General features: G+C 40.0%; 2 protein-coding genes across 2 annotated transcripts; one reads left to right on the top strand and one right to left on the bottom strand.

Moving 5' to 3' along the window:
* Nucleotides 1-5,906: 5,906 nt before the first annotated feature.
* Nucleotides 5,907-7,340, top strand: LOC309711983 (general transcription factor II-I repeat domain-containing protein 2-like; the record flags this gene model as incomplete). The annotated part of the gene is made up of 1 exon (XM_082542578.1): nucleotides 5,907-7,340. The coding sequence occupies one exon, from the start codon at nucleotides 5,907-5,909 to the stop codon at nucleotides 7,338-7,340; it is 1,434 nt and encodes a 477-aa protein (XP_082398704.1).
* Nucleotides 7,341-10,832: 3,492 nt separating this feature from the next.
* oacyl (O-acyltransferase like) lies at nucleotides 10,833-17,456 on the bottom strand (the record flags this gene model as incomplete). Its single annotated transcript, XM_082539663.1, has 15 exons — nucleotides 10,833-10,925; nucleotides 11,021-11,163; nucleotides 11,314-11,500; nucleotides 11,650-11,773; nucleotides 11,940-12,050; nucleotides 12,193-12,272; nucleotides 12,366-12,531; nucleotides 12,660-12,761; nucleotides 12,848-12,950; nucleotides 13,030-13,242; nucleotides 13,416-13,612; nucleotides 13,777-13,912; nucleotides 14,013-14,091; nucleotides 14,181-14,314; nucleotides 17,300-17,456. The coding sequence occupies 15 exons, from the start codon at nucleotides 17,454-17,456 to the stop codon at nucleotides 10,833-10,835; spliced, it is 2,025 nt and encodes a 674-aa protein (XP_082395789.1).
* Nucleotides 17,457-18,650: the final 1,194 nt, after the last annotated feature.

The raw sequence follows: 18,650 nt of genomic DNA, 5'->3' as shown, positions 1-18,650 counted from the left end.
GATGGTGGAGACTTTAAATCATGCACACTGATATACAAGATTTCTGGAGGGGAGGTTGTGGCACAGACACTGGAAAAATACCAGAACATCTTTACCCGTGACCTGCATTTGTCACATTCATTCCTGCTGCACGGAAGGACACGTCGCACAGCCCTCCACCTCAGATGTTTACTATGAAATTCAAATCCTACCTACTCTGAGTTTATTGACAAACTTATATTTGAAACTGATTTCACAATGATTTTAGACAGAAAAAAAAATCAATGTAAAAAATCACCAACATCATTTTTCTGTATCACAATAAAGCCAGTTAATTTGATGAATGACCTTAATACCAACCAAAGTAAAGTGAATTTTTTCTTGTGTCATGTCGTGCATTTCTTAACCCCATATTGAGACTTTGTTAAGATATGACAGCACATTTCACTCTTGCACATGCAATTCAAAGCAGTTTTGGTGGCAGGATTGAATGGCGTAATGTAAATGTGTTTGGGTTTGAATTCTTCTTGTGGATCTTTCAAAATAAAACCAACCTCAGCCAAATAACCTCCCCAAGTGTGCTGCATCTATTTTCAATTTTTTGCCTGAAAAGCTTTTGAACAAAGTTTTGATAATATCAGCACAGGCTGCCTGATAATGTAAGCGTTTCCTGACAGTCACACATTAAAAATGAGAGGGAGATGAAAACCGAAATAATATAATAATAATAATAAATAACCAAGCGTGTCTTGTGTATCGTGTAGCACAGCGGAGTTTATGCGTCCACATATCCACATGAAGTCCACGTTTACCATTCCAAAGAAAGCCACAAACAAATGTCTAACAAGTCATGACACAAGTGAATCATAAAGGATAAAAGTATAACTATTACTCCAGGCATTAAAACAGTTGTCTATCTGGTGAGGTGGGGGGGATTTCCAGCCATGCAAGTAGTACGTACCCTTTTGATAGCCGTATGGTTGAGAATATAGACCTATGATGTAGGACTTCAGTACAAGCATAGGCAGAGCTGGCGGTCTCGGGGTGTGAGTCTATTTTTAAATGTTGTCTCCCCACAAGTACAAAGTCGGTTACCTGATATAGTGGACATGTGCCGATCTAACACCCGATATCTATATTTACAGGCCGTTTCAATGATGGCCTACTTTACAGACTGAAGACTTGAGTTGCGGTTGTTTAATTGTCTGTTTGGTTTCTTGTTCAATTGTAGATTCTGATTGCAGGAAAAAAAAATCTTAAAATCTTGTTTGTTTCTGTCCCATCCCCAATAACCCCAGTTTACAGCGGTATTTAAATAACAACAGATATTACACATATAATAAAATACAGCATATACTATTTCAGTTATTTTCATGTAATTAAAGTTCCTGTCTGATTAAACTGTGCTAGCGGCACACCTTTAACAATGAGGGCTATTTTCCTTGAGAAATTAATACCCCTTCAACTACTCTGGCAAAGCAACAATGCCCTGTTGTCAGTGGTGAAGAGTTCTGGGAAACGAAGCAAATTATCTTTTGAGATGTGGATTCAGAGAGTGATCGTCTTATAGTGCTATACCATACTCATCGTATGCTAAATGTGAAGAAAGAATCTGAAGACCGATGAGTCGTTTGGTTACTTCAGGACAGTGATGTCAAATTCATTTTAAATCATGGACCACTTTGTTCTTAGGTGGGCCGGACTGGTGAAACTACTTTTTCTATCAGCCCAAAGAAGTTTAACTACTCATTTACTCTCAAATATATCTTTATATCGGAAAAAAGAAATTCAAAATGTACACTTCATCTCAGTTTTTCTGCACAAAATGAAATGCTTATGGAGAAATTAGATAGTTACAAGTTTTAGGGCTGAAAATTGTAAGAAATAAATGTGTAAAACTGGAGAATATTTCTGTTCATTCATTGCCCGGGATGTCCTCTAATTATAAAACTGAAAGTATTTGTGAATTACAATGAAAAATGAAAGGATTATTTTTTCACTGTTGGCCCATTATGAACAAAAACAATCCAAAACAGACATTCCAGTAGTAGATGGTGAAAAAACAGGAAGTTAACTGTTATTTATTATTATCTATTACTTCATTACTTTGGTGTAGCATGAATGGTCATAATGGAGCTCTTTATCAGCAGGACAAACTGTAAAATATCTTCTCTCTTAGCTAATCTTTCCCATGTTCCTGTCTTTAAGGGATGGACAGATTTATAACTAAGTGATTCGAGGCTGTTGCATCATCCTCCCTGGAACAGGTGAGAGGACGGGAACGGATCATTTTACCGCTTTAAAATCAGCACATTGTAAATAGTAGTTTAGGAGCCAGCACTGTCCAATAAAACAGCAATACATCAAAACTAAGAGAAAAAAATATCAGTGTAACAGATTTTCTATGACTATTTTGGTTTAATCCTTTCAAACTCTAAAACAACAACAACAGCTTTGACAAAGCACTGCGTCATAATTGTTTGTTGTGCATGCAAATCAGTGACACGTTTCCTGAATGACTGGATGAGGACACAAACCATTGAAACCGTGTCATATCATTTTACTCATTTGTGCCATTATGTAACACTCGCGTCCTCACAGCTGTTGCTTTCCTGTCGGGGGCTTTGAAAATCTACCAAGCAACACAGGGAATATTAATGGACATTTAGTGTGTATCTGTTTGTCCTCGCTGCGTTTGTTTTTGCTTAAATTTTCATTCTTCTGTTGGGATCTTCTGTTATTTTACTTTAGAAAAAAGATCTGAGGCCGGATTTGGTATTTTGTGGTAACATTTTAGATTTAGAAAATGAAATCACAGTCCAAACACATGCATGGAGTTAGGCTGTAGGTGTGAATGTGTTGTTGAGTATATGCCAGCATGCGCCTTGCCTTTTGTCCATTGGCAGTTGGAATAAGTTTTACCTCCCCTGAATTGTATAGATGGAAAAGTTATTGATTTAATGAATCTGAACTTGTTATAATGTAACTGTTAAAGGATATGCATTTTTTCTGCCATAGATTCACAGGGTGCTGTGGCTGTCATGATCCTGGCCTAGGTCTGTTTCTGGGTCTTGTGGTTGAATCCTTTGTTATATTTTCTTCTTTTGGAGTCTTAGTTTGCCTTTTGAGTCTTCATCTCCCTTATGATAAGTACATATATGTGATGGTGTTTCTCCGTTTACTTATAATACTTATTTCTAGTTTTAATTTGGGGATTTCTTCAGTGTCTTGGGTTTAGTTTACTTTTTCCCTTTCCAGGGGAAGCCATGTCTGCTTTCCCAGGTTGCCCTTCTTTGTGCGTCTCTTAACTTCCCCACATTTCTCCAGCCAGTTGTGGATTTAGTTTATTCTCCTAACGGACTTTGTTGGAGTTTGTTTTGTTTTTGGTTTAGTTTCCATCCATCTGTATTTGGCTCCAAAACTCTGCATTTCATGATGGCGGCAGGCTTGATCGGTACCAAGTGGACCGACGTACACATTTCTGGGTGTTCACCTTAACAATAAACTGGACTGGTCAAAACAAGAAGGGCCAAAGTCAGCTCCATTTACTGGGCAGGCTGAAGTCTTTTGGGATGTGCAGAACATTACAAAGGACCTTTTATGACACTGTGATGGCTTCTGCTATCTTTTATACGGTTCTCTGCTGGGGAGGTGGAACCACAGAGAGGGATAGGAAATGGTTTAATAGACTAGTAAAGAGGGCTTGCTCTGTTCTGGACAGTCCCCTAGAGCCCATAGAGCAGAGGGTGAGAGGAAGATGTTAGTCAACCTAAGGTCCATATTCCAATTTCTTCGTTCTGTTGGTTGGATAGAGTTTTATTTGTTACACAAAAACACAATCGTAAAGTATTTTTGCAGCATTACAAACCTTAAAACTATTTTTTAAAAGCATTTGGCAGACAAGTTGCTCCACCACGAGCATGTCATTGGGACGTGGCCCCATGGAGTCATGTAGTCATGGAGAGAAAAGTATCATCTTACCAAAACAAGATGTATTTTTACACCATGTTGTTACACCAACTTGTTCAGCCTGACATGTGCTCCCTCTCTCTTTCTCTCTCCCAGAACTTCTAGGGCAGTATGGCGGGGGTGAGAATGGTCCCGCACATGAAACAAGTGTGCGTCACAGCCGTGTTTTGTTTTTGCGTGTACGTGAGAGCGTCAGCTAAAGGATGATGTTCCATAACCAATTAAGGCGAGGTCACCAGAACAGAGAAATGCATTACACCAGTCTTATGAAAGAAATACTTGGCTTTAATGTTACGCTGTTGTATGAAGACATTATTTACATAATGACACACTAAATGCTGCAGCTGGAAAACTTGTCTAAAATTTGAGTGATACAGATTTTTTTGTCAAACATGAGCTAAACAGATCTATTATTAGGAGTTTTTAAATCACTTGACAACATTTTACAAAAGCAGAGACTACTCAAGTAAAAATGTAATGTGTGTCTTTGTGTATGTGGCAGAGAAAAGCAACACAATGGAGAAAACAATGTTTTTCTTTAAGGCTGCTCACCAAACATTTTGCATCTTGATAGAACCAAACTTGTCGTAACTTTAGGTGCTTTCATGGAAACGTAGCCGTGTGTTTTGCGTCACCAAACATTTAAAACCTTTTGCCGTGATCTCGTCAATCAGTTTCACTTTAAGATGAGTCACTGACATGGAAAGTGAAGTGAAAACATGGTCTAATTCAAACGTATTGTCTTGGCCAGAACAGTTAATGGTAGGGAAAGGATGGTGGGGTGAGCTATGAGTCAGTTGCAAGAAAAGCACTTAGACACTCAAGAGGAGTGTTCGATGTATTTTTCTGTAATTTCAGTAAAAGAAAAAGGCCTTTATATATATATATATATATATATATATATATATATATATATATATATATATTAGGGGTGCAACGATATTCGTATCGATATTGAACCGTTCGATACAGTGCTTTCGGTTCGGTACGCATATGTATCGAACAATACAACATTTGTAATTTATTTTATCAACTTTCCTTCTGACGATGCTGTCTGTGTTGAGCGCTCAGTGAATCTGCGTTCGACTACTCCGCCTAGGCTGCACTGTCGAGCGCAGATCCACTGAGCGCTCCACACAGACAGCATAGTCAGAAGGAAGAGCGCAGGGCACCTCCCCCACCCTCATTCAGATCTGGCGTTTGGAATTATTTTGGTTTTCATGTGACGTATGACCCTGAAGGTAAGCGAGTCATGGACTAAAGCAGTATGTTGGATGTGCCATGCAATGCTCAATTACATGGGTGGGAACTAGTGTGTTAGCGCAGTTAGCTCGTTAACGTGTTGGCCGTCTAGCCCAGGCATGGGCGAACTACGGCCCGGGGGCCACGTGCGGCCCGTTAAACGTTTTGATCCGGCCCGCCAAACTTGAAAAAAATTTAATAAATTAACCTTGTTAATGTTTTATTTCCCCTGCAATTCTGATGTTTCCTCACTAGATGGCGCACTCTAGATATATTGGCTTTGTTGAGGTGAAGCGGCGTAGGCCTATTACTCCACGTTTGCACTTTACCCTGTGACCTACCGCCCCTCTATGAAGATGAGCGGACCCAAGAAAAGGAAAGTGGACAGAGAATGTCGAGTGTTCAAAAAGGAGTGGACAACTAAATATTTTTTCACTGCTGTTTGCCTGATATGCCAAGAAACTGTGGCGGTTTTTAAAGAGTATAATATTAGCCGTCACTTTGCCACAAAGCACGCAAATTATGCTAGCAAGCTCTCAACAAAAGAACGGGAATCTGCTGCTGAGAAGTTGGCAGCTAATTTGAAGGCTCAGCAAAGTTTTTTTCACCGTCAAACTGCCATTCAAGAGTCAAGTACCAAGGCCAGTTTTATGCTTTCATTCAAAATAGCAAAGGCCAGCAAACCACTGTCAGAGGGCGAGTTTTTAAAAGAATGTATGGTAGAGACAGCAGGTATTTTGTGCCCGGAGACCAAAGACAAATTTGAGAAAATCAGTTTATCACGGCGGACAGTGACTCGCCGTGTAGAACTAATAGATGAAGATATCACCAGCATATTAAACAAAAAGGCGAAGTCATTCACTTTTTATTCTTTAGCACTGGATGAAAGCAACGATGTCAAAGACACTGCTCAGCTCCTCATTTTTATCCGAGGAATCAACGAAACCTTTGAAATAACGGAGGAGTTTTTGACAATGGAGTCTCTGAAAGGACAAACACGGGGAGAGGACTTGTTTGAACGAGTGTCTGCTGCCATCGAAAACATGAAGCTTCCCTGGAGTAAGCTTGTTAATGTCACCACAGATGGATCTCCAAATTTAACGGGAAAAAACGTTGGCCTGCTGAGGAGAATCCAGAATAAAGTGAAAGATGAAAACTCTGACCAGGATGTGATTTTCCTCCACTGCATCATCCACCAGGAATCTCTATGTAAATCGGTGTTACAGCTGAATCATGTTGTGAATCCTGTGGTGAAACTTGTCAACTTCATACGCGCACGGGGACTTCAGCACCGTCAGTTCATTGCGTTCCTGGAGGAAACTGATGCGGATCACCAGGACCTGCTTTATCACTCCCGTGTCCGCTGGTTGAGTTTGGGCAAAGTGTTTCAACGAGTGTGGGAGCTCAAAGAGGAGATTGGCGTGTTTTTGGAGCGGCAGGGGAAGACTGATGAATTTCCTGAGCTGAGCAACAAGAGCTGGATGTGTGACTTCGCGTTTGCTACAGACGTATTTTCACACTTGAATGAGCTCAATGTGAAACTGCAGGGGAAGGAGCAGTTTGTGCATGACATGCACACAAACGTGAAAGCCTTCAAATCCAAGCTGGCTTTATTCTCCAGGCAGATTTTGAACAAGTCATTCACTCATTTTCCTACACTAGCCACGCTGAAAGAGGCCGGAGCAAAAGTAAAGAAATACAGTGAGTCACTGGATGCACTGCACGGAGAATTCTGCCGTCGGTTTTTGGATTTCGATAAAATTGACAAGTCACTTCAATTGGTGGCCTTTCCTCTGTCACAAGACCCCGAAACAGCTCCAGAGGAGCTTCAGCTCGAACTCATCGACCTTCAGTCTGACCCTGCCTTAAAAGAGAAGTTCAGCTCTCTGAAACTAAATGACTTCTATGCTTCACTCAATGATGCCGCGTTTCCAAATCTAAGGCGAAAAGCGCAGATGATGTTGGCTTTGTTCGGCTCTACCTTCGTGTGTGAACAGACATTCAGCGTCATGAACATCAACAAAGCCAGCCACAGATCCAAGTTAACAGACCTACACCTCAGATCAATCCTGAGAATCGCCACAACAAAACTAACTCCAGACTTTGATGCGCTGGCTAAAAAAGGAGACCAACAACACTGCTCCCATTAAAATGTGTGTCTCTCCGTGATACGCACGTTGTTAAAATGAACAGTGCGCGCAGATCAAATATAACGCTTCACAGACTGACTTGCTGCAACTGTTTCGTCCTTGCACTGGTCGTTGTTGACTTTTGGCACCGGGGAAACAAATTGAATAAAAGGAACAGGACAAGTACATCTGCATCTCCTACCGTTTTTGGAAAAAAAAAAAAGAGTTAGGAGGAGAGTGATGTGATATCCTGAAGGATAACAGAACTTTCAGTGCTTTAAAATAAAATATTCATTTATTTGATTTTCAGTGTTTAAAGGCTCATTTCGAAGTCAGAGATTTTATTGTAATGCTTTTCTTCATTTTCATTGGAAATTAAAGCACATGTTTTCTCCATATCCCAAGATGTGTATTTTTCCCCCAATGAGGTGATGTTTTCAAAGCATGCCATCTATCTGCTCCTGTTCCGGCCCCTTTGTCAAATGTTAGAACTCAATGTGGCCCACGAATCAAAAAGTTTGCCCACCCCTGGTCTAGCCCCATGCACGGGGCGATCGGCGGTAGCTCGTTAACGGAGATTTGCCGTGTTGTGGCGTTAAGGTCATTTCAACAAGATTAACCTGAAAGCACTAGTGGGAACACAACGAATATGACTGCACATTTACGCCGACATCATCCTAGTGCAAAGACAAAAACAACAAGCATGCTACTAACTTTAGCCGAGTCATTTAGACAGCTGTTAGCACATGATTCTCCTTATGCTGCTGAGAATATAGCCCAGAAGAAGCGGATAGTATAGCTTTTATTTTGGAAAGAGCCATTTCTCTGTAATAAACTCTCTTTTCCAAAGATGAGTGATTCCTCAATCAGATACAGGGCTCGCAATATCGCTAGCCCGACGTCCCGGAGCTAGCGATTTTTTTCAGTCGGGCTACCAAAATCTATCTCTTCCCTGCCCGTCGGGCTATTGTAGGAAAAATATATGTCAATGCTTTTGCATTCTTTCAGAAATGTAGCTGGGTAATTATGTCATTGGCATCGGTGAGCCACTGTCAATATGTGACATATTGAAGTCGCGTTTGAATTTGCGCTTGTTTTTTTGCTTTCACTTTGCAATCGTGTGAACTGTGTATAGAGAGCTACAGCACTGATCTGTGAGTGATGATAATTTGTGCACCAATTCCTCTGACATCGTCTTATTAATCGTTAGCTTACTATGCAAACATGACAAGTGAAATCTCCCGCAGCAAGCTTAAACATGTGAGAGGTTGATCGCGCAGAGAATCGCTGAGCTTATGTGAGTGCGCGTGTAAAAGCATTTCAGTTCTGCTGAGCCAAATAAGACAGGTCAGGGTGAAGAAGTGACAGCCAAAGAAAAGCTTACCACAAAACGGAGAAGTTATGACAAATCAGACTATAAGGCAAAAAGAAAGTGCAGCTTTATGGTTTCATGGACAAAAGAATTTCTGTGGCTGCAATATGACGAGCTAAATAACCAGGGCTGCACATAAGTGGTCCGCAGGTGCGCATTCGCTGTCAAAATAAAAAACACGCACAAGGGTTAGGGTTAAATTTAAAAACTGTACTTTTGAGTTAAAATATATATTTATAATTTTAATATAAGTGACAAATTAAAAAGGCATGAACATTTTTTTGTATTGAAAAAATATCGAACCGTGACACCAAAGTATCGAACCGAACCGAACCGTGAATTTTGTGTATCGTTGCACCCCTAATATATATATATATATATATATTTGACAACCACAAATGGTGTAGTAGTTGTTTTAGGTATATAACTATAATCACAACCACATCTGTACCTTGCTTACAGGCTGGCTATGTACAGTCGGAGCTTGGTTTTCTTAAAGGGCTAATGGGCTTGAATACCTACATTACTATGCAACAGTCCTGAGCCATTGCTCATTTCTTTATATTTTGCTTCCAAGGCCAGACTATCATGAGCACTAGTTCTCCAGGCTTTCAAAGTCTTTCAAAGCTTTTCTTTATACATTGGCAACTTTTTCTCTCATTTTCAGTGCACTGGTGTTGAAATGACTACTCATTTTCTCATTTTTTAAGTTTTCTTCTTTTTTTTTTCTCCTGCTAGAAAAAAACTTTGCTCTTCACGTTGACATATGAATCACTCAAGCATAAAAAAGCGATCGACCTCAAGGGATGAACCAGTGTTGTGTCTACACATAGCTTAGCAAACAACCAATTTTAAATTATATCTTCAAACATTTTGATATTGGCAGCCTGTTACAAAGAACATGATTTTTTTTAACCCAGTTTCCTCCATTAAATCTATGAAAAACACCAAAGATAATAGTTTGTTTTTTGTTTTTTTTGCAACAAAGAGATTCACAAAGAGCGTGCGTTCTTTGAAAATTTGAGGAAACCGGACAAAAGAAGAAGTGGCAGCCCAACTATCTACAACAAATGAACAATGTCTGAAAGTCATGCACTTAAGAAATAGGAAACAAAGACTTGACACAAGGTCTGAGACATATATTTGGTCCTTCAGCTGATCTATCTACTGTTTGCCAAAAAAAATGGTCTCAGTAGACGGGTAGCTGTCAAAAAGAAGGGTAAACAGGGAGAAATGGTTAAGGTATCCCAAATTACAAAAGATCTGGACTGAAAATCAATGGGAACAGGTGTAATGGAGTGATGAATCGAAATTTGAAAGTTTTGGTTCAAATCATTGTCAATATGTACAGAGAAGACAGGGAGACCAGTGAGTATCTACAGCCATAAACACAGTGCTGTCTCTGTCATGGTTTGTGATTTCAGTCAATCAGTGGCACATAGACATGACTAAAACGGCAACATTGTTGAAGCAGTGTGGGATCATGTTGACAGAGATCAGAATGAAAGGATGCCAACATTTAAAGATGTCCTTCAAGATGCCTGGAGAACTACTCCCGAAGACTACTTCAAGAAAGAGAGTTTGGGCTTAAAGGTGGTCATACTAAACATAAACTTTTTGTCTGTTTCTCAGAATTTGAACTCTGTTCTTGCCTTATTTACTGTATTTCCATCTATGTTGGCACGCTTCAGTAAATCACTGCACCTATTTCCCATTTTCCTGAGATAATATAAAGAAATACGGGGTTGCTCAAAATGTCTGCACCTTACGCTAACACATGGTGACAAGTTATCTTTTTCTTGTGTGGTATCTGCAAGGCATTAAGAACATGGACGTGTGAGGCAATAAAAATGTAGTCAAGAAAATGTCATGTGACCCTGCAGGATGTTTTCTCCATCAACCCATAGCGACTTGTCAGATATGTAAATTGTGTTTACTGTGTCAGATAATAACCTCAGCACACACACACACACACACACGCACACACACTAAAAGCATATTTCCAAGTTTTTAATTAAATTGCTTCGTTAGCTACAAAAGCAGCTATAAATAAAAGCAGTGTTAGAGATCACAATGCATAAACAAAGATAATGAGGGTAGTTATTAAGGATGTGAATAGCTGGGCACGTCCATGCCCTGCTCTATTTTGGGAGCAGGTAGGGCTTCTCAACTAACACAGTGAGCATGTAGCTCACTGCCAATGTCAGCACCAGGTGGCCAAGGAACAGGTACATCTGAGCAGAGGAGAAAAGTCTGATGTTATGAAGAACTGTGCCAAATCATTTGAAATAAGCACACTAAAACAGAACGTGCAACATGAAATACTTACAAAATTGATGTCTGTGTAATGGATTGGGGTCTCTTGAAAGCCAATGTACAGGATGATGAAGACAGGGTGTATGAGATAGCAGGCGAAGCTGATATTGGAAAGAGGAACCCAGAAAGTCAAGGATAAGAACCTCTTGATAAAGCCTGGAGTGATAAAAAACAAGAAAATATAAAGACATATAAAAATAAGAACATACAGACTCAATTTCCTTTAACATACTATGTGCTTTCCTATATTGTTATTACTGTTAATGTAGAGATATGGGATTTAGTTCATCCCAACACCTGGTTTACCTCCATAGCCTTCCTCACAGGCCAGTATAATCCAGGTCACAGCCAGTGCCCAGAGTGGTCTATGCAGCCCTTGATACAGGGCATGTGGCACAGATGGATTGGCTGGCGTCTCCTTCAGGATGTAGGGCAATCCAACCAAAAGAGCCAAAAGTGACAGACAACAGAGCCAACCAAGTGCTGCCTGCCACTGAAACAACAGATATGATAAGCACATAAGTGTGGTGGCAAATGTTCAAATTCTGGCTCGGCTATAAACCAAAAGGCATATGCTGTTTTTAAATTCTCAGAAAAGACTAAGCCACGGTCTGGGATTGAAACCTGTCAAAATGCTCTCACCCATTGCTTTAACAGTGGATTTTTCTTTGCTGTCAGATATATTCCGGTCAAGATCCCTATTAGAAATGGCCCGTATCTCGTGTAGGGTTTCACATAGTAATACAAAACATAATTCTCAGATGTCCTGCAAAATAAACAAGTTTATTTTCTGGGAAATCATAAGAAGAGATGCATAGTTGGTAGACAGCCTCAATTATGTTTTTGCATTGTAGAAAAAGGAAACACTGAAACTTAAAAACAAAAAACCTTGATATTCATTTCACCAAACGCTGTTTTGCATTGAATCTTACATTGTAGATGGCTGAAAGACTGGTAGCTGCAGGTGTGCAGTTATAATAGCACTGGCCACAATAGTCATCAGGAGGAGGCCACCTGCCACAACCATAAACACACTCCTATTTCTGACAAATAAAACATGGAGGGGATAGGATTACAACCACAGAGATAATAAAAATGTATACGGCTCCTAGTGATGCTCTAGTTCAAGAATGAAGAAATCACTTTAACAGTATTTCAGAATCATATTAAAGGATGTGAACATACAGTCTGTATAAATAAACCAAGAGAGGAGTGGTTGCATAACACTGGAAGTCTAGAGACAGGTACCACGTCCAAGGAATACACTGCACAGGGATATGAAGATAAAAGGTTAAGAACAGGTAAGTAAATCTGTTCTAAAATACCCAATGTAGGACTAAATTATAAGTTAAACTTACTATCTCATGGACTGGGAGCAGATTACTGATCAATAGTAAGTTAGCCCACCAGTATGTCTTACAATCCATCACTGTGTCTATAAATGGGAACCAGTAGGGTCCCCACTTGACCAGAGAGATAAGGCCAATGGTTAGACACATAATGAACAGATGCAGTGGCTGAATCCTGCAAAGAGGACAGAGAACAGCAATTTAAAAAATGAATAACACATGCAGAAAGCCTCTTTTACTTGAGTGTAAAAATGGAGTGACGCAGACACAAATTAATTTGGTTAACTGACCAAAATACAACACCTTGTAATCCGCTTTAAGAGATAGCTCCCAACCAGGCTGAGGCTCAGTTTGTCTTCAGCCTTGTTGATAGAGCCCAGCAGGGACCTGGCACTAAGCAGACCCCTAAAACATCAAATTTCTTAAGCTGGCAATAAAATAATTAAAAAATATATGTTTACACTGTCAATCTGAAATTGTTCCAGTCTCACCCCAGCAGTAAGAAGGTATCGACAGCCATGAAAACAGGTCCACTTATGGTTAGCACATAGAAAGGGCTGCTTTCAACAGTTTTCCTCCAGTCTTTGTAATTGTCTGCAACACAGGTCTTATGAACATAAGTGAAAGTATATGTGTGTTATGGAGTAATGAGACCATCAATGTACTGCCATACCCAAGCTGTTGATTACAGGGAACTGTGCAGAGTGGCCACATATGATCCATAACAGGCTGAGAACACGGATGCCATTCAGTGAAGCGTAGCCTCCGACTGGAATTGATGTGGAGGTGCTAAAAATGCCCTGCGTGGTCTTCTGTATAGAGATTGCTTGAAGGCAGCCATACACACGGCTTTGAAGAGCGCATGTTTGTGTGGGGTGGTTGCTATCTGCCAAAACCAATATTATACAAGGTCAGTATGTCTCAATATAAATACATCTGTAATAACTGATTCTGCAGCTCACATAATCGCATTATTTGGTTACTGAAGATAGTAACCATAATATGTGTGATATGCAGTACTACTCCTCAGCAAATCTAGATGATGCACTTTGCACTTACTACTTTCTTCTGAACTCCAGCTATTAGTTTCACTGCTGGATGAGCTGCTGGTCTTCAGGGTCCCGTAAAGGTTGAGCGCAGCGTTTAAGCAGGAAGACTCTAATGTAGGTTCGACCTTTCTTTTCCACTGCCACCTTATCATAGCTGTTAACAGGGTGGCTCCGAGAGGAATTGCTACCATTACACAACAGACAAACCTGCAGGAGAAAATAAAGTTTGACAAGACAAAAACAAGGTGTCCTGAGCTAAAGGCCTGGACATATGAAGAGATGCTCATCTTTGCTGCACAGGTAACCCTAATGGAAGTGCATATGCAGATAAAACAGTAAAGAAAGTGAGAGCAGTGTAATCGTATACTGACAGGCAGGTGATATCAGATGTATCAGGGGCAATTTTGCTGGACAAACAGTGAGTCATGATCATCTCCTGAGTGGACTGATTGACCAGGATGGAAGGTAAAGGAGGAATGAGGGACATCTGATTAAACTGAAGCTGGTCTGTCGAAAAGTGAAAATTAGTCACGTTTAAAAAAAAAAGAAAGAAGCGATATTGTGTTGTATAGATGATACCGCATAAATTCATTTTTAAATCACTGACCGTAAAGCACCAATGTTTGCACGTCATCTTTCTCACAGGAGTCAGGTACACAAATACCGACAAAGTACTGGACTCTTCCCTGTTTAAGAAGAAAACGTAGTTTAAAGTATGCTTACTTTCATCTAATATCTATTGGTTGTCATGACTTTTTATCGTGTTAGTTGTTACCTGCCGAAGGAACACCTGGCAGTACTGTCCAGAAAAGCTGGGGCCGTGAGCAGAGCGGCACTGCTGCAGCAAACCAGGCTGGTTGGTGTTACCTCCTACAACATTGCTGCCCACTTTCCCAAAAGCATCATACACTGACAAAACACACAGAAGAAGAAAAAAAGCCATTCATTCACAGGCCCATTGGCTGTAAAGATGCATGGTGTTACTATATAAGTAAATCTCACTTTTTCATGACGTTCTAGGTTTTAAAGACACCCTTTAGATAACAAATAAAGAAGAAGTGTCTTGTGTCTTGCTAATTTTGATCACAAAACGACATACACATACTAGTGCATCCACCAAAATATAGTTAAGTTTCGACTTAGTATCTTCTTGGAAAATAATTTGAAATTTGTAATTTTAAAGTTGAAATTTTGAGGAAATAACCCCAAATTTGGACTTCTGGATAACAAAAAAAAAAAAAGATTTTTTTCCCCGTGGCAGGAGCAAGCTTAGATACTTCAGTCTGCCATTTGGCTCTATTCACTGAAGACTAACTCATGAGCGCCCTCTAGGTGGATTGTAGGGCATTAACAGTAGGTTTAGTAGGTTGGATTTACGTGTGTCCCAAGACCCCTGCTGAGCTGGCATACCTACTTTTATTAGTAAGTGTGAAACAAACAGTGATGTCATTAATGTTGCTGTGACACTGGTAGGGGAAAAGGGAGTTAAATAAAACAGATAGAGGTGAATTTAAGCTAATTGTGTAGGGTTTATAGTTGGTGGCTCTTAAAAAAAGTATTGAAATAGTGAAGTAGTAAGTAACATTTACATTGAACTTGAGTAGCATTAGCATATTTTGATTTATAAGGTATTTTGTTCTTCATAAGTTAGCTGTTAGCTTACAAAAGTATGTGTTAGCTAACAGCTACATTTATTAGCTATAGCCTCTTATCACAGCTCCGCAAAGATTTGCATTTCAGTGGTTCCATCAGGAGGGTGGTGTTGACCACGCAATGTCCAGTGCTACTCCTTATGCTGGTAGTACAGTTAGTTAGTTATTAGCCTCAAGGCTGGTCTTTGTTACTGTCTCACTGAAAATACATACAGTGGGGCAAAAAAGTATTTAGTCAGCCACCGGTTGTGCAAGATCCCCCACCTAAAATGATGACAGAGGTCAGTAATTTGCACCAGAGGTACACTTCAACTGTGAGAGACAGAATGTGAAAAAAAAAAAATCCATGAATCCACATGGTAGGATTTGTAAAGAATTTATTCATAAATCAGGGTGGAAAATAAGTATTTGGTCAATAACAAAAATACAACTCAATACTTTGTAACATAACCTTTGTTGGCAATAACAGAGGTCAAACGTTTACTGTAGGTCTTTACCAGGTTTGCACACACAGTAGCTGGTATTTTGGCCCATTCCTCCATGCAGATCTTCTCGAGAGCAGTGATGTTTTGGGGCTGTCGCTGAGCAACACGGACTTTCAACTCCCGCCACAGATTTTCTATGGGGTTGAGGTCTGGAGACTGGCTAGGCCACTCCAGGACTTTCAAATGCTTCTTACGGAGCCACTCCTTTGTTGCCCGGGCGGTGTGTTTTGGATCATTGTCATGTTGGAAGACCCAGCCTCGTTTCATCTTCAAAGTTCTCACTGATGGAAGGAGGTTTTGGCTCAAAATCTCACGATACATGGCCCCATTCATTCTGTCCTTAACACGGATCAGTCGTCCTGTCCCCTTGGCAGAAAAACAGCCCCATAGCATGATGTTTCCACCCCCATGCTTCACAGTAGGTATGGTGTTCTTGGGATGCAACTCAGTATTCTTCTTCCTCCAAACACGACGAGTTGAGTTTATACCAAAAAGTTCTACTTTGGTTTCATCTGACCACATGACATTCTCCCAATCCTCTGCTGTATCATCCATGTGCTCTCTGGCAAACTTCAGACGGGCCTGGACATGCACTGGCTTCAGCAGCGGAACACGTCTGGCACTGCGGGATTTGATTCCCTGCCGTTGTAGTGTGTTACTGATGGTGACCTTTGTTACTTTGGTCCCAGCTCTCTGCAGGTCATTCACCAGGTCCCCCCGTGTGGTTCTGGGATCTTTGCTCACCGTTCTCATGATCATTTTGACCCCACGGGATGAGATCTTGCGTGGAGCCCCAGATCGAGGGAGATTATCAGTGGTCTTGTATGTCTTCCATTTTCTGATGATCGCTCCCACAGTTGGTTTTTCACACCAAGCTGCTTGCCTATTGTAGATTCACTCTTCCCAGTCTGGTGCAGGTCTACAATACTTTTCCTGGTGTCCTTCGAAAGCTCTTTGGTCTTGGCCATGGCGGAGTTTGTAGTCTGACTGTTTGAGGCTGTGGACAGGTGTCTTTTATACAGATGATGAGTTCAAACAGGTGCCATTCATACAGGTAACGAGTGGGGACAGAAAAGCTTCTTACAGAAGACGTTACAGGTCTGTGAGAGCCAGAGATTTTCCTTGTTTGAGGTGACCAAATACTTATTTTCCACCCTAATTTACGAATAAATTCTTTACAAATCCTACCATGTGAATTCATGGATTTTTTTTTTCACATTCTGTCTCTCACAGTTGAAGTGTACCTCTGGTGCAAATTACTGACCTCTGTCATCATTTTAAGTGGGGGAACTTGCACAATCGGTGGTTGACTAAATACTTTTTTGCCCCACTGTAAGCACACAATGAGTAGGAATTAGTTACAATGTAGGTATGAAATGAACACTTTCAACATCATCATCTTAACTATTTAAATATTCTTACAGTTCTTTTGAACACTTATGCAGTTTCATAGGCTCTACACCAGCTGCACAGGTTAAAGTCACGGATTTGATGTATGCATCGATCATTTTTGATGTAAGCATGACAGTCATAAAAACCTAATCTTTGTAATTTTCAGAAGCTTCCAGCGGCAGTATTTTTATTCTCTGAGAAGGTGAAAATGAACTTAAGCTTATGGTCTTGCATTGTCCTGAAGAATTTGTAATCTATTTCTGTATTTTTGACTTTTCTATCTTGGCTCCTCTGCTAAAGTGGATTAAATGCCACTTACCACACAAGCGCATAAGAAATGTCATACAAAAATCACAATCACTTACTTAGAACAGCATAGCCCTTTGGTTCATCCTGGTTAATTTCCCGGAGAAAAGTGTTTGTATCCTCCAAGCATCTTTGGGACACTGTCAAAATCTGTGTGTTTTCCACTGCTCCTCTGCCCCCCACAAAAAGAAGAAACGCCACCAAATGGAGGATCATTTTGGCTCTGACTGTTTCTTTTTAGGGAAGAAGGTGTTTAAATAACAGAGAAGGGAACACGTCACCATTCAGAGTGTACTGTGAAATTCATCTTCCATGGCTAAATTGAATGACTTTAACTGGTTTTCACTAGCAGGTGTAAACAGGATTTGGTTACATGAAGGAGGATGAGAGGCTAACAAAACAATCCAGGCTGTGATTTTTCTCACTACGCAAGAACAACATTATTAAAGTGCAGCTTTGACGGGTGACCAGTCCACATAACCATTTAAGCACACATTTTTAAGTTATATTTTTATTATATACCAATTGTATTTTACATATTCACACATTTTAAATAGCATTAAATAGACACAGAGACACAAAGGTAATTACTTGAAAATTCCTCTGCTCAGTTATAACTATTACTACAATTTTCTACTTTTCTCTAGTGATGGAAGAAACACCACAGATCATCCAGCCATCAGAGTACAGCACTCCAAATAACTGACCACTAGAGGGAGCGATTGTCCATAAAACATTCTTGGGCCGTCTCGTTTTTACCTAGCAACACATATTTAATAGAATGCAACCCTATTTTGATCTAATAATAGTAGTTTAGTGCTTAAGTGCTTCTGTGTCTCTTACAAAGAGGAAAAGACCCTACAATCACCACTTATTTTAACTACTTACTCCATAGCATGATTAAAACATTTTGTCACTGACAGTGCAGCATTAGAATCTATAGAGAAAAGGAGAGTTTTTAATAAATAATAGACATTTCTTTCTGTTTTTACATTGCAGCTAACTGGTACCTTTAGAGCTATGCAATACTGGGCATTAGCGGCACTTGTTAGCCATGTGCTGCAAGATACTCATAGTCATTACTGGGTTATTTAATTCTAAAAGATAACAGTGCAGTGTGGTTATTTATGTTTATTTTATGTTTTTCATGCTGATTTAGAGGATTTTGAATTGTCACACTGGGCTAAAAAAATAACAATTTTGTGTTCTTGTCACGGAACACACATTTTGTGGCTTCATCAAAGGAGGGCAATCAATAAAAGTAAAAGAATAGTTTTTCTTAATTTATGTAGCAGGAAGTCAAACCATAACAAAGTGCCACAACATACTAAAAATGAAGCAAAAGCCGAGGGGAACTGCAGAGTGAAACTTTTCTAAATGTCAGTGATTCTTTTGCATTGATAGCTACTG

This window comes from Aulonocara stuartgranti (genome assembly GCF_965226115.1).
Source record: "Aulonocara stuartgranti genome assembly, chromosome: 7".
Lineage (NCBI taxonomy): Eukaryota > Metazoa > Chordata > Actinopteri > Cichliformes > Cichlidae > Aulonocara > Aulonocara stuartgranti.
Note: the sequence above shows the minus strand (reverse complement) of the source record. Positions and strands in the feature narration are given on the sequence as shown.